Source organism: Sycon ciliatum, chromosome 4 (genome assembly GCF_964019385.1).
Source record: "Sycon ciliatum chromosome 4, ocSycCili1.1, whole genome shotgun sequence".
Taxonomy (NCBI): Eukaryota; Metazoa; Porifera; class Calcarea; order Leucosolenida; family Sycettidae; genus Sycon; species Sycon ciliatum.
In genome coordinates, this window is record NC_088646.1 from 37,329,204 (window position 1) to 37,343,829 (window position 14,626).

A 14,626-nucleotide genomic window follows, 5' to 3' on the forward strand; every position below is an offset into this window, starting at 1 on the left:
GGGAAACACATTTTGCACTTCCGTGTCCTCCCGCGTTTCGTAATTTGTTTCACTTCTGTGCCTGTACACATGCACTCGTCTTAATCGCTCTCCACTGCCATTCCTGTGTCCTCTTTGCTCTCCACTGCCATTCCTGTGTCCTCTTTGCTCTCCACTGCCATTCCTGTGTCGTCTTTGCTCTCCACTGCCATTCCTGTGTCCTCTTTGCTCTCCACTGCCATTCCTGTGTCCTCTTTGCTCTCCACTGCCATTCCTGTGTCGTCTTTGCTCTCCACTGCCATTCCTGTGTCCTCTTTGCTCTCCACTGCCATTCCTGTGTCCTCTTTGCTCTCCACTGCCATTCCTGTGTCGTCTTTGCTCTCCACTGCCATTCCTGTGTCCTCTTTGCTCTCCACTGCCATTCCTGTGTCCTCTTTGCTCTCCACTGCCATTCCTGTGTCGTCTTTGCTCTCCACTGCCATTCCTGTGTCCTCTTTGCTCTCCACTGCCATTCCTGTGTCCTCTTTGCTCTCCACTGCCATTCCTGTGTCCTCTTTGCTCTCCACTGCCATTCCTGTGTCCTCTTTGCTCTCCACTGCCATTCCTGGGTCCTCTTTGCTCTCCACTGCCATTCCTGTGTCCTCTTTGCTCTCCACTGCCATTCCTGTGTCCTCTTTGCTCTCCACTGCCATTCCTGTGTCCTCTTTGCTCTCCACTGCCATTCCTGTGTCCTCTTTGCTCTCCACTGCCATTCCTGTGTCCTCTTTGCTCTCCACTGCCATTCCTGTGTCCTCTTTGCTCTCCACTGCCATTCCTGTGTCCTCTTTGCTCTCCACTGCCATTCCTGTGTCCTCTTTGCTCTCCACTGCCATTCCTGTGTCCTCTTTGCTCTCCACTGCCATTCCTGTGTCCTCTTTGCTCTCCACTGCCATTCCTGTGTCCTCTTTGCTCTCCACTGCCATTCCTGTGTCCTCTTTGCTCTCCACTGCCATTCCTGTGTCCTCTTTGCTCTCCACTGCCATTCCTGTGTCCTCTTTGCTCTCCACTGCCATTCCTGTGTCCTCTTTGCTCTCCACTGCGATTCCTGTGTCCTCTTTGCTCTCCACTGCGATTCCTGTGTCCTCTTTGCTGTGTGTGCCAACCGTCCAGGTGTGCAGTTTCATCACCGCTCTGTATTCCCGGTGCATTTCAACGAATCCGTGCTAAGCCGCTGGTGGCAGTTTTCACTGGAAGTGAAGATCTACGTTCGACGACAAGCCCAGCGGGTCAGTTACAAGCTTACATGTAGCTATGGCGATGGAGAGGGGGAGCTTTAGGGAGAGGGGAAATTATAGGGAGGGGAGTTATAGGGAGAGGGTGTTATAAGGGAGGGGAATTATGGGGGGAGGGTGTTATAAGGGAGGGGGAGCTTTAGGGAGAGGGGAAATTATGGGGAGGGGAGTTATAGGGAGAGGGGAAATTATAGGGAGGGGAGTTATAGGGAGAGGGGAAATTATAGGGAGGGGAGTTATAGGGAGAGGGGAAGTTATGGGGAGGGGAGTTATAGGGGGAGGGTGTTATAAGGGCGGGGAGTTATAGGGAGAGGGGAAGTTATGGGGAGGGGAGTTATAGGGAGAGGGTGTTATAAGGGAGGGGGGGGGGGAGTTATAGGGAAAGATGACATTGTGTATCTATAAAACAATACCGAGGTACTTCACTTCAGGTAATGGGATTACTAATATTAAGGTGTTATTCAGTCGGAGGGCGACGCTAGGGGTCAAACGTTTGAACTTCGATGTGAAGATGGTCAACTGCGTCTTGTCCGGATCAAGGAGAATACCCTTGTGCAGCCAGGAAATCGCGAGCATTCATAATGTCCTCAGCTTGTTCGAGTGTGATCCGGCTTAGGTTCCGTTGCGTATTCCTGTATCGTTTGGAAGGTGGCGTACAATGCCTGTAAAATCGCCAACACTCCAAAACACTGCAAGATCGTGCCTAGTGTAAGACAATAGTAGTGTAATTCAGTAACAATTCACGAAAGACGAAGCAAACTCCAAAAGCACCAAAGAAAAACTCTACATAGCTTGTACGTAAGGCCTTGTGGTGGGGCACCGGAGTATGGTGGCGTTGCTGTTCAGGTCTTGCCAGGTTGTGTGAGATGTACTGGTTCAAGCCTTTCTGTGTAGCTTTAGTCTGCTTCCTAATGGATTGCGTTTAGCTTGGCTGGTCCGGGTTTCGCTCGCACCAAGTGTACCTACCCTGTCTACTGTGCTCTTGTGAGTAATGCGTTGTGTACCGAGAACACTTCTCTGGAGTCCGGCACCGGGTGGGCCATGGTGTGGACCAGGTCTACACCTTTGGTTGCCAGCATCTCACATGGCATCACATTGTTAGCCAATGCCTTTTTTTATCAGCACCTCACACAGGTTCACATTGTCAGCGGACTTGCACGGTTCAGCAGTCTGTACAATGTGATCCCGCCGCTGCTACATCGGCAGCAGGGTGTGGGTTGGGCAGTACATGTACATGTGCATTTGCTGCTGTTCTGTCTCACAGCTCCCATCAACCGTACATAGTGCAGGGTTGGTGGCGGACAGCCGCATTGCAACAATGCATGCTGACTCGAGTCCACTTTCGCCACTGCTGGAAGTTACTCTTATACTTCTTCACTGTTGACTTAGCTCGAGAGCCTTCCGATATCTCTGGTAGCTGTTGTGCTAACGTCGTGGCCATGACCATGGCCTGCTGTCACATGACCATGGCCTGCGGTCACGAGCCACTCCATGCCCTCGGCCCCTTGTACACTGCCACCGCTGTCTCACTGGTGAGGTCCTCTTCAAAACTTTCCTAATCGTTCCCAAACAGTTCTAAATACACCTCCACAGCCTGCTTCCCGTCAAACTTAGGGACTTTGTGGTCTTTGGCTTGTGACGATCTCTTCCAACAGCTGCGCCGCCAGGGTTCTGACTCTCTGTAATACACGACCGAGTGACAAGGCAAAGTGGTTCAGTCTCTCCGGACTCACAAAATTAGTTAGTTTACAGAAGTAGGTTTTACAAGTGATTCAGAGTGCTAGGTAGGCCAGCGTTACCCTGTCGCTGCGTCTCGGTCTCCAGCTCCGCCATCCTGCGCTCGAGCGTATCGTGTGAACGAGCTAACTCGCGCTGCTCGGCCCGCTCCTCACGGTCACGCTCTTCATTCAGCCTTTTCTCTGCAAATGTTCTGAGCTCCTCTCCCTCATATCCATACGCCCTACCATTCGCGATGTAGGCAGCCTCCACCCTTTCCGCGGTCGGCTCCTCCGACATACTGCAACTCCGTATCCTGGCGTGGTCGCCAACTGTTATATCTCACTCACGAAATGTCCAGGAACTGAGTTTGACCAGTATATATTTACATGGCAAGGAAACCATATAGAGGATATACAAGAGAGAAAAGGAGACGAGAGAAAATTGCATGTTCACTGCGTTGAAGCAAGAGAGGAAGAACAGAGATAGGAAACCAGGTAAGGAATATCGAAAGAACAAGCGAATGCGAAACCGCTGTCCCCATCAGAACGTGCACGTACAAGTGCTCCTACAACCAGCGCAAACGACGCCAGCGTACTGCACGCATCAAATAAGGAAAACATGCAACCGAAAGTGTAGCCAGACAGATACTCGATCGCGACTGAGATCAGTCCGCGTAGCAAAATAGTACCTCATGATGTCAACTAAAACTAGGCACAAAAATACAGAGCCAAATAAGTAATAAATAAATCAAACACAAATAAATCAAACTACAGACAGTAATAAACCTAGGTGGATGCGCACAAACCGACATGGATCTTCGTACTATCAGCAGGTCAGTGAAGCCCCTTTTGTAAACCTAAAACCTTTATCAACACAAACTAGTCCGCTGCACAACAGTACTAGTGGCCATGAACAATTCGGTCATGACTCAAAAAAGTCGCCGCCATTGATCCGCTGAAGGTCATTTTAAAATTGCTGTGGAGCACAGCACACACTTTGCCTTGCCTTTTATGAGTGAGCTGTATGTATAGCAGGGATGAATTTATCCTGTATCGCATCGCAGTTTGCGATGCAAAATCGATCTACTGCTACTCAAAAGTCACCGTGACTCGCAGAAAATTGCGATACATACTGGCTATCCATGCGTAGCCTGTGCTGTCAAGTAACATGCATGCTGTGCGGTGTATGTGGTGCAGGTACTCTCAATCTGGGTGCACATGTATGCTTCAGTCGTTTTTTCTGCAAATGGGCTTTCAGGCATCACTCTCAAGAAGGACAATGTGGTAAACACTTAACTTTCAAAGAAAAATGCTAATCAAAATCAAGGACTACTACACAATTGTGACTTCATATAGCAGAAACTGCTATGCAAAAATATGACAGTAAATTCATCCCTGTATAGACATCACTGAAAACACCATGCGCTACTCCACCACCTGGCACGAGAAGAAGTATATTCAAGAGAGCAAATTTCAATAAGACGTGCCATGAGGCGTGCATAACTCCTGCAAGGTCGAGGGAAAGGAGCTAATTTCAGCAACGAAATGATGAGTGACACTCTTAATCCTTTCCGTTTCACTCTCCTGTTGTTGTTGTTGTTGTTGTTGTTGTTGTTGTTGTTGTTGTTGTTGTTGTTGTTGTTGTTGTTGTTGTTGTTGTTGTTGTTGTTGTTGTTGTTGTTGTTGTTTTTGTTTTTTAATTCTTTATTCTCACGATGGCACCATCGCCAATACGAGTTGTTGTTGTTGTTGTTGTTGTCGTCGTCGTCGTCGTCGTTGTCGTCGTTGTTGTGTCAAATCTTTATTCTCACGTATTGTTGTTGTTGTTGTTGTTGTTGTTGTTGTTGTTGTACATGCACTTTGACCTACTGCAGCCAGAGCTTGTCGGTTCATGTGTTCACCCTCTTCGTTCTCTGCTGTTGGCGTCCGGACCAACGCTATGTTCAGAGGCTAATGTACCCTTGCTCTCAGCTGAAAGTAAATCGCCGGCAGTGAGGGTCGATGAGTCAGCTGACAGTGAGCTTCAAGACAGCAGTGGCATTGGCAATGCTGTCACACAGTTCCTTGGCACCTTGAAGGTGAGTTGTGTGCGTGTGTGTGTGTGTGTGCGTACGCGTGTGTGTGCGTGTGTGTGCGTGTGTGTGTGCGTACGCGTGCGTGTGTGTGTGCGTGCGTGTGTGTGCGTGCGTGTGCATGTGTGTGTGTGTGCGTGCGTGTGTGTGTGTGCATGTGCATGCGTGCACACACACCGGCGGCCATGTGCACGTGTGTGCATGTTGGTGTGTGCACGCGTACATCTGCACTTCTACAGGCCACCATGATAGTAATGACAATTGCAAAACATTGTACCGTGTTTTGTAAAATTTGGGCCCGTCTTTAGTTGCCGCCTGTGTGAAATAAGCACCACGTCATTTCAAGGATTGTGGGTGGATTTCCAATTACATGTAGGTTAAAAGTTAGGGCTGTGTGTTTGTGTGTGTCCGTGTGGGTATTTGTGTGGATTGGACAGTTATCAGGCGCTTGTCTTGATCTGTCTCATTCAGATCTTGTCTGCTATCGTTGCTATAAGAGAAAATCTGTGGGTACACATCCAGTGCATTTGCAGATTTGCGTGCTTCTCTTGCAACGGGCGTATACATGGTACATGGTGTGGGTACTATTCATGTGGGTATTCATGTGGGTATTCATGTGGGTATTCATGTGGGTTTCATGTGGGTATTCATGTGGGTATTCATGTGGGTATTCATGTGGGTATTCATGTGGGTATTCATGTGGGTGTTCATGTGGGTATTCATGTGTGCCTGTGTGCGACTGCTCATGTTTTTCTTTTCTTTTTTTTCTGCTTGACATACATGTACATGCAGATGACAGTGGAGCTGTCACGAGATGGCAAGGCTTGGCCGTCGCCACAGCTCCAGCAGCCCTTGCCACAGTCCTCATTGAATGCGGAGAAGGTGGCCAAGGCACTGTCCGCCATGTCCGACAATGGCTGTCAGCACCTATCCACAAGCACGGCACAGGCGAATCCCCTTCGTGATCCCGGGTCTTCCACGCTACAAGGCAAATATCCTTCCTCGCCTGACATTCTTCATCTGCTGCTGCTCATCCCATCGGTCCAGCTATCCCAGGACAAAGCTGTGGGTGGCACATCCAGCACAGGACGCTTCTTGAACCCCTACCTGGTGTGCCGCACCGCCTTCAATCCGCAGCCTGTTTCATCCGATGTTCGCTGGGGCACTCTACAGCCCATCTTCAAGTTCAGACTGGTATGTAACCTGGCTATCTTATCATGTGATGCCGCTGTGTGTGTGTGTGTGTGTGTCTGTCTGTCTGTGTCTGTCTGTCTGTCTGTCTGTCTGTCTGTCTGTCTGTCTGTCTGTCTGTCTGTCTGTCTGTCTGTCTGTCTGTTGGTGGGTGAGTGTATTTCATGTTTATACCCACCCTTGGTTGGTCCGTGTGTGTATTTGATATGTGCTCACCTGCCTTCCTACCTTGGTCTGTGTTGTTGTGTAGCTTGTACCAGTCCTTGCTGAGGAGAAAGCTGTCAAGGAAGTTTGTAACTCTGTCATAGTCGTGGAGGTGTGGAATCGCGACACACAGGCACAGCAGGACAAGGTAACGTGAGCTTGTCGTCTACCTAGGCTGCTTGGTATGCTGTAGATCACAACACAAGAGCAGTTTCTTGAGCCGGTGCTGACCCGATCATTGTAGTGTGTTGTGGCTTACTGTGGACCATAGTATTTATTTTCACAATGTCCTGTTATTGGAATGTTTATTTGATGCACAGGCATCATTGTCGATAAGAGAATGATGTTGCCACTGCTGCTGCTGCTTCTGTTGTTGTTTTTTGTTGCAGCTTATTGGACTTGTGAAATTACCTGCACATCAGTTTTATTTCTCGTTCCGCGACTCACGACTAGCAGCTGCGCTATATCAAATGAAGGTACAGTGGAACGAGTTGAGAGCACACTGTGATTTGGCTGGGTCTGCCACCTTCTTCTACTGGCATGGCTCATGTGGTCGTTTGCATGTGTGTGTGTGTGTGCAATGGCATGTTGCTCTCCTAGCGAAATGAAGCGCCACTTTTATTCTGTGGCATGTCCCAGCCGCCATGGCTTAATTGGTTAAAGCGCCTGTCTAGTAAACAGGAGATCCCCGGTTCAAATCGCGAAATACCATTCATAGAAGAAGTCAGTGGTGTGATGTCGCCTTGCTGATTTTGGCTCAAAATTAAATGCAGGCGAGTATGTCACCATGGTATTTGCGTGGCTGGGTCCAACTTTTACAAATCTACAAGCAACTCTTGATCCTTTTTGTACTTTACCGCAAAAAAAGGTCAATATCGTGCATCGCATCGCGAAAGTTGAGCCAAGCTCAACTTCTGCAATGGGCCAGTTGCGATGGGTGCGTGAGTTGCGGGGGTGGGTGCGATTTGGGGGATTTCCCGGTTTCATGGCCATCGCATCGAGCATCACAAAAATGCATCTGTGAGTCCCTCTTTACAAGCACCGTCTCTCATTGAAGCCCAGTCTCTACTATAAGCGCACTCCCCCCAAGGGGGCTTCGAAGATGTACAAGCGCAGTCTCCGATATAAGCGCAGAGCGTATAGCGAAGAACTGCAAGGATCATGTGCGTACATGTACATGGTTGATGTGTTACACAGTGTGACAAACACACACGTGTTGTGGTGCAAGTCCATGATCCCCGTGATACAGTCAGTATACATGTAGACTCAGTGTATCGGCAAGTACAAAACTGCAGTCACTGTACCTGCCGGGGAACTTTGTGCAACTGGTATATTATATAACAAAATAATAAGCAATGTACATGTACCATGTGGATAAACAATTATAAGCCCAATCTCTTGTAGAAGCCCAGTCTCTAAAATAAGCTCAGGGTCCGGACTGGTTGGAAAAATATCAGCCCGGGGCTTATAGTGGAGATAATCCGGTAGCTCACATGACTCTTTATCTGCTGCTGGCCCTGTGTGGTGTCCGTCTCACCGCTTGTTTGCATTCCTGTCCTGTGCTGTGTTGTTTCCGTGTCGCACACTGCGTTGTTGTAGATGCCTGTGGTGGCTGTCAATGGGGACAGTGCCATCCTACCGCTGGCCAGTAGTTCAGCGTGTGGATCAATGAGAACGCTTCTAGCAATGGGAACAGCTGAACAGGTGAAGTACAGTGTTGCTCGCGTACTGTGTCACTGTTGTTCACTTTAAGAGAGCATGTCTGAGAATACCAAAGTATGTGTGCAAGTGGATCTCTCCGATTTCGCTCAAAATTTGCAGGTAGGTTCCCTTTGGGGTGTGGATCGATTATGCAAAGCCCTTGAAAAAGTTTCTGAAGGGAACCTTGAAATTTGCATACCCCTCAAAATGGCCGAAATATCACATCATTTATGGGTCTAGAAACGAGTCACGCCACAGCGTATCCGAACAAGCTATGAACAAAACTCCATCAAGCCAACATTGCCTCACCTTAGAAGAGTTCCTGGAGCAGTACCGCTTAGCCACGCCAGGATCCCAGAAGACGAGGTCCATCACCCCCTGACGCCACAAATGATCGTCTTGAAAATAGCCAATATACAAGCGCTGCCAAAACAGCCAGCTACGTCCTCAATTGGCCAGAACTATACACCGGCAGATAGTAGAACACCTCTTCTAGCGCTGAGGGCATGCCCCCCATCTTCCTTTTGGGGTTTTCTTGAAATAAACTTTTTTGAATTTTTCCACTCGACCATACTGAAATACGGCCAAAGTCATACCTGCGCAGGAAAGCTCGCCCCTCCACCAATAATTTTTCTTCAGTCACTTTTGCATCAACAGTCGCACAAAAAATTATTGGTGGCGCAAGGAGAAGCTTGTCGTTTGGAGTGACAAGTGATCACCGCTGCTTTTCCTTGTCAGAGTCAACAATACACTTTGTTCTGCGGCCTTGGGAGTAGTGTTGGAGTAGAAATTGCTGAGGAGACGTCGCGGAGGGGCGAGCTTTCCTGCGCAGGTATGACTTTGGCCGTATTTCAGCATGGTTGAGTGGAAAAATTCAAAAAAGTTTATTAAGGTGACACCAAAAAAATAGAGATTCCCGGGCCCTCCCGCACCAAAATCGAGCCAAAGCCAATTTTTTTTTTTTTTTTTTTTGAACAGTTCATACATGTACTTGGTCCGTTTCATCGCAATTGTCGCATATCTCCCACGCACCTTTTGACAGGTAAAACCCAGTCCGATCTCGATATCTAACTCACATTCGTTTGGGAGGTTGTGATGGCAAGATCAAAGGAGACCAGAAAGAAGGAAACCATCGCGACTAGCGCCAGTGGCATCGTGATTCGTACGATTTTGTTGGGAAAGTGGGGAACTTTTCGCTGCAGTGAATGCACTGCAGTGAATGCACACATTCGCTGCAGCGAAAAGCCAAGCGCAGAAAGACCGGAACTGTAGAGGGGGAAATCGACATCCTGACCTGGAGAGCGTGACAGTCACGGCCTGGCCAGCCAGCTCAGTCGCCACGTTTGAACTGCAACGACCTGGCATTCTTTGCAAGCCTGCAAACTGATGGCGAGATGGTGGCAAAGAAGACATTGTCCGACCTGGCCTCGGCAGTACAAGAGTCGTGGTCAGCGTATCCAGCAGAGAGGATGACAGCTGTCTGAAGAGGGATGTGTGCCTGATTCGAAAACATTGTTGAAACGTACAGTGGTGACACACGGGTCACGCTGCCCACGTTCCTCCAAGTGCCAAAGTGACAGCCATGACTGTTCCTTTCCCTCCGATCGCTGCCATACGCCAAGCGGAGAAAGCAAGATATACTCTACGCCAGCAGATAGTATACACACCAGCGAATGTCAGCTGGTGTGACATCAGCTCGAGTAATACAGAGCCAGAGTTGGGTAAACTAAAGCGTGAGTGCAAGAACCCGCTCCGTCGCTGTTTTCTTTTGTACATTTTTTGTAACCTTGCTTCCTTTCTTCGACTTGCTTCATCAGATTCCATCGCTGAATTTGTGTTCTTGTGGCGGACAGGATTCCTGTATCATGCTTCTTCACTATGCGTATTGGAAATTTGACAGAGCGGTAAAAAAACTCCTGTTCTTAGTTGCGATAGATAAGCGACAATTGCGATGAAACGGACCAAGTACAGTACTAATCATGTGAGTAGATCTGTGACATGGAGTCACACAAACCCGAGCTTGTACGACTCCCTGATGTACAGATCAGGGCCATCCATGCATCGTTGGCCGAAATACAGAAAAATAGAACGGGTAAACCGCGTACCTGTTGTCTGTAAAAAAAATGAATAAAAATTACCGGAAAATGCTGTAAAAAAAGTTCAACATGGCATGCACACATAAAGTCATGTACATACATGGGAAAAAATAAAAAATAAAATTCGCCCGCCCGCACCAATTTCACAAGGGTCCTGCCCGGGAATCTCGATTTTATTTTGGTCTCGCATGATCATTTGTGGCGTCAGGGGGTGATGGACCTCGTCTTCTGGGATCCTGGACTATTCTGTACCCGACTACCCGAGGTCCTCACGGGTAGCACGGGTACCCGACTACCCATGCACACCCCTAGTTTACATAATTGTTATATTTCAACTAGGACATGACGGAAACAGGAACTGGTCAGCAAGGGACGAACAAGAAGACTGACAAAAGGGCTGTCGACTGCAACATCGCGCATGCTCATATCACACATAATGCGACTAGACGAAGACGGTTCGGGGAATGTCATCACACAGGAAAACAATACATTATACAACATGGTCGATAGCAATTGTTTGCCAGTATTTTTTTGGTTCTTCTCAGCATGCGATAGGTTGACATGTGCTGATCAAAAACGTCAACGCCTCCCATTCCAGTGTTGTAGGATTAGATGGCGTTGGGCTGCTATAGCTGTACAGTGTAGTTTGGCATGCTGGATGCTGACCATTCACTTTGATATTAAAAAATTCTCTCAATGTTGACAAATTTCCTTTGCTTTGACATGCCTACTTGTGTGTGTGTGTGTGTGTGTGTGTGTGTGTGTGTGTGTGTGTGTGTGTGTGTGTGTGCGTGCGTGTGCGTGCATGTGTGGGTGTGCGCGCGCATGTGCGTGTGTGTGCCGGCATGTGTGTGGGCGTGCGTCCGTACGTAAGCGTGTGCACATCTGCGTACATGTACATGAATGCATGTGTGTTTGTGTGGTGTGCTTGATTTCAGATTTCAAACATTGAGAAGAGCTTTGCTGATAGAGGTGCCTACATGCCACATGAAGAAGACATACAGCCAAGCAGGTGCGTTGCTTCTCCTCTCAGTCCACCAAAAAAGTCAGCCCACCCGTTTCAGTGTTCAACCACCATTATGAGCTAATCAGTTGTTCATCTATACGCGTATATAGGCAGCTCGCTCAGTACGATCCTTCTAGTATTTTTGTCTCAGTCATCTGTCATGGGTCCTTTTGATGCGTTGTGTGTGTGGTATGCATGTGTTGTGTGTGTGGTGTGCATGTGTTCTGTGTGTGGTGTGCATGCGTTCTTTGCAACTCAGGTCTGGAGATGTGCAAGTCCAGGAGAACACTGGCGAAATGCCTGCGACTACTTCTGGTGTGTCTCTCCTACATTCAGTTGTTTTGTTCTATCTACAGTATTGGTCTGTGCTCTTGGCTGATCCTTGCAGCTGAGTCTGTTGCAACTTCTTTGTTCTATTTGGAGCAGCAGTCCACTTTTAAAAGCGTGGCAAGTGCAGTGTTTGCAGTCAAAGTCACCCATGTGCTCACATGTCCCAGCCTATTTTTGCTACATACACACTACATCCTGATGCTGTATAGAGTACTAGTATACTGCTCGATGCAACCAGTCATGTGCTAGATTGAACCAAGAGTATATAACCCCCCAAGAGTGTGCAACTCTGCATATGGGGTCTCCGACGGCGAAAACTCACATCACGTGTCTCAGGTACGTTTCGTACTACGTACAAACGAAGGATAGCGTGCGCACGATCCGAATGTCTGCCATGATCATGCTGGGGATTTGCATACGTGCAGTGAGTTTCTGTCAGAGTGGGTTTTTTATTACTCCGCTGCTCGCTAAAAACGTCCTGGAAACGTACAACTGCAACACCACATCACGTGATGTGAGTTTTCACCGTCGGCGTACCCCATAGAAAGGGTATCAGGAGTTGTACACTCTTGGGGGGGGGGGGGGGGGGGGGGGGCGGGGTGTATATACTCTTGATTGAACCTGTAGGCAATGCTGTGATAAGAGTAAGGCTAAGTAACTAAGTATATCACTAGCTGTCAAACAGTACCTCTCCCGTTCCTATTCTCTTGTATTGTTCTAACTTTTGCCGTCAACGTACGTACAGTCAGGAAGTGCATGCACTGCCGTGCGCGTGCATGTACCGGAAATGTATCAAAAATTTCAAAATGCAAGGCAGCACATGGTCAGATATTGTTGTATGGGGATACTTGTTTTGGGCGTCATCTATATTCGGATACAGAACTTTGAGTGTGAGGTCAAGAATCCGTGTGTGTGTGTGTGTGTGTGTGTTGGGGGGGGGGGGTACAGTTTTTCGGGTGCGTACTGATATGCCCCGGTCTACAATAGCTTGTGTTCCATGTACCTTGCTTTGTCCTGTGTGCTGCATTGAAGGTGTTCCAGTGGATAGCAGCAGCAGCAGCAGCGTAGAGCATGTATTCACTGTGGACATTGTGGCCGTACATCAGCTGACACTGCCACCTTCACAGCAAGCAGTATGGGGCGAGACCGACTGCTATGTCCAATATCGCTTCCCTACCATATCCACTGCCAACGGTAAGAATCGTTAGTATTAATTTTCTTATCTACTCCTGATGCTTACTGTCAACTGCTGTGTTCACCCTTTTCATGAGTAGGTCATAATCGTGAATGTTAATATTTTTTTAATTTACGGTTCGGTGGGAGCTGAGTAGATCAGACCCACTATCAAGTGGTCAAGGACCGAAAATCCCATTCGCTGCATCCGCGAATGGTAGCCAGCGTGAAATCAATTTTCAACTTTACTTATGTGCCTCTGGCCACCGCAAACTAGGTGATTTGAGACATCGCTAAGTGTTAGTATCACCAGTATTAGGCACTTTACAGGGCCTCACTCCACCATGCGTCCGTCTCAGCTACCTGTACCTGTGGACCACGCATGCTCTATGACATTGGTTGTCACCTGTGCACATCTTCAGGACGAAGTGTGTGCTTTGAAGCAACATTTGGTGCTTTGCAGATCTTGAACCAACCGTGCAATGCGATTTTTGTCCTACACGTCTTGTACACATCGTGTACGCACTTCATCATGTTTACATTTGGGCTGACGGACCAACAATTGACGTGGTTTCCCGTGGCGTTTAGTGTACCAAAATTCCGTGTTTTGAATGTCAAAGCAGTGGTGGCCGAGTGGTTAAGGCGATTGACTAGAAATCAATTGGGCTCTGCCCGCACAGGTTCGAATCCTGTTCACTGCGAGGTTTTTTTTGCAATTTTTCCCAAAGCATTCACATGCGTGACAGTCTTCTTGTCCATGTCTGTTGAGTTGTGATAGTTTAGAGTAAACTTTAGACTCTGTTCTTCTTTGCCTTCTTTGTTTTTTTCTGCTGGATGATGTGAATGTACCAGTAATGACGGAGGAATTTGAACGCATCTTCTGTTGTTGCTGTTGCTGTGTAGTCAGAACACCGACGGAGGTGCTGTTGCTGCTACTGTGACTGTGACTGCCGGTGCTTCCCTCAGAGCTGCTTTCGGAGAACCTCCATGGCCTGCAGTGTAGGGGCCTTGGGCAGAAGTTAGGCGCTGTCACTGTGGAGAGTGAAATGGCATCAATGGTCACTCTGACGGAAGCATGCCCGCTTTCAGATAGCCATACACTGCATGTGTGGACAGGAATGGAGGCACCGAGAGTGTCACTCCTGGTCTGAATGAATTGCCTGGAGCGACTATCGGTGCTGTCCGTGGCGAGATTGCCCACATACACCAAGGCACGCTTGTTCCTGGGTGGCCCTGAGGAGACAAGCTTCCATGAGTCATCCTCCATAGCATGGAAGACTGGCTTGGGTTGCCTAGGCCTGGGGTGCTTTGCAGGATGGAACTCTGTCACATCTGTCTCATACTCAGAACACTCCTTCGCCAAGCGACCGGTTCCCTGGGGCTTCCGATCTGCATTTGAACTAACGCTAATGCCGGTACGGGATACAGTGCTGCTGGACTCCATGTGTCTCTGCAGTTGTGTACTAGTATTCTTGCTACTCTGGACTGTACGGGTACAGGTACTCTGCTTTAGGTATTCAACTTTAGCTTGGTGAGCAGGGCCTGGCGCCTCGGCGCGTTTCCCGGCGGCAATGGCGGATTTGGTAGAGACGATTTCTTCGCGGAGCTCCTTGATTTTGGTGGAGAGCTCGTCCACACGGCACAGCAGTCGCACCTCACGGTCTCGACTCTGGCTCACATAAGCCATGACTGATGAGGGTCTGCAGCAGGCTGACGACGTGTTGCTCGATGCCAGGGAGGCTGCACAGGAGTTTGAGCGATTCGCCTGTCACCTCGCCCATGGCCGGCGGAAATGAATGAAAAAGAAAGGAAAACGGGCGCTAGCACTACACTGCTCTACCCCACTGCACTACTACTCCTACTGCTAGCTACTGCGAGCCTCCAG

The 14,626-nt window shown here is 48.6% G+C and overlaps 1 protein-coding gene and 1 non-coding gene across 2 annotated transcripts in view; both read left to right on the forward strand.

Moving 5' to 3' along the window:
- Nucleotides 1–14,626, forward strand: part of LOC135815983 (C2 domain-containing protein 3-like) — a 41,048-nt gene that overhangs the window by 13,906 nt on the left and 12,516 nt on the right. Inside the window, exons 12-20 of the mRNA XM_065329340.1 lie at nucleotides 1,129–1,244; nucleotides 4,843–5,046; nucleotides 5,833–6,234; nucleotides 6,482–6,583; nucleotides 6,825–6,911; nucleotides 8,035–8,139; nucleotides 11,171–11,244; nucleotides 11,498–11,553; nucleotides 12,601–12,762. Coding sequence (XP_065185412.1) covers nucleotides 1,129–1,244; nucleotides 4,843–5,046; nucleotides 5,833–6,234; nucleotides 6,482–6,583; nucleotides 6,825–6,911; nucleotides 8,035–8,139; nucleotides 11,171–11,244; nucleotides 11,498–11,553; nucleotides 12,601–12,762 — 1,308 coding nt within the window. The remainder of the gene's footprint in view (nucleotides 1–1,128; nucleotides 1,245–4,842; nucleotides 5,047–5,832; nucleotides 6,235–6,481; nucleotides 6,584–6,824; nucleotides 6,912–8,034; nucleotides 8,140–11,170; nucleotides 11,245–11,497; nucleotides 11,554–12,600; nucleotides 12,763–14,626) is intronic.
- On the forward strand, nucleotides 13,361–13,442 carry Trnas-aga (transfer RNA serine (anticodon AGA)). Its single transcript has one exon. It is a non-coding gene; the product is annotated as a tRNA-Ser (tRNA).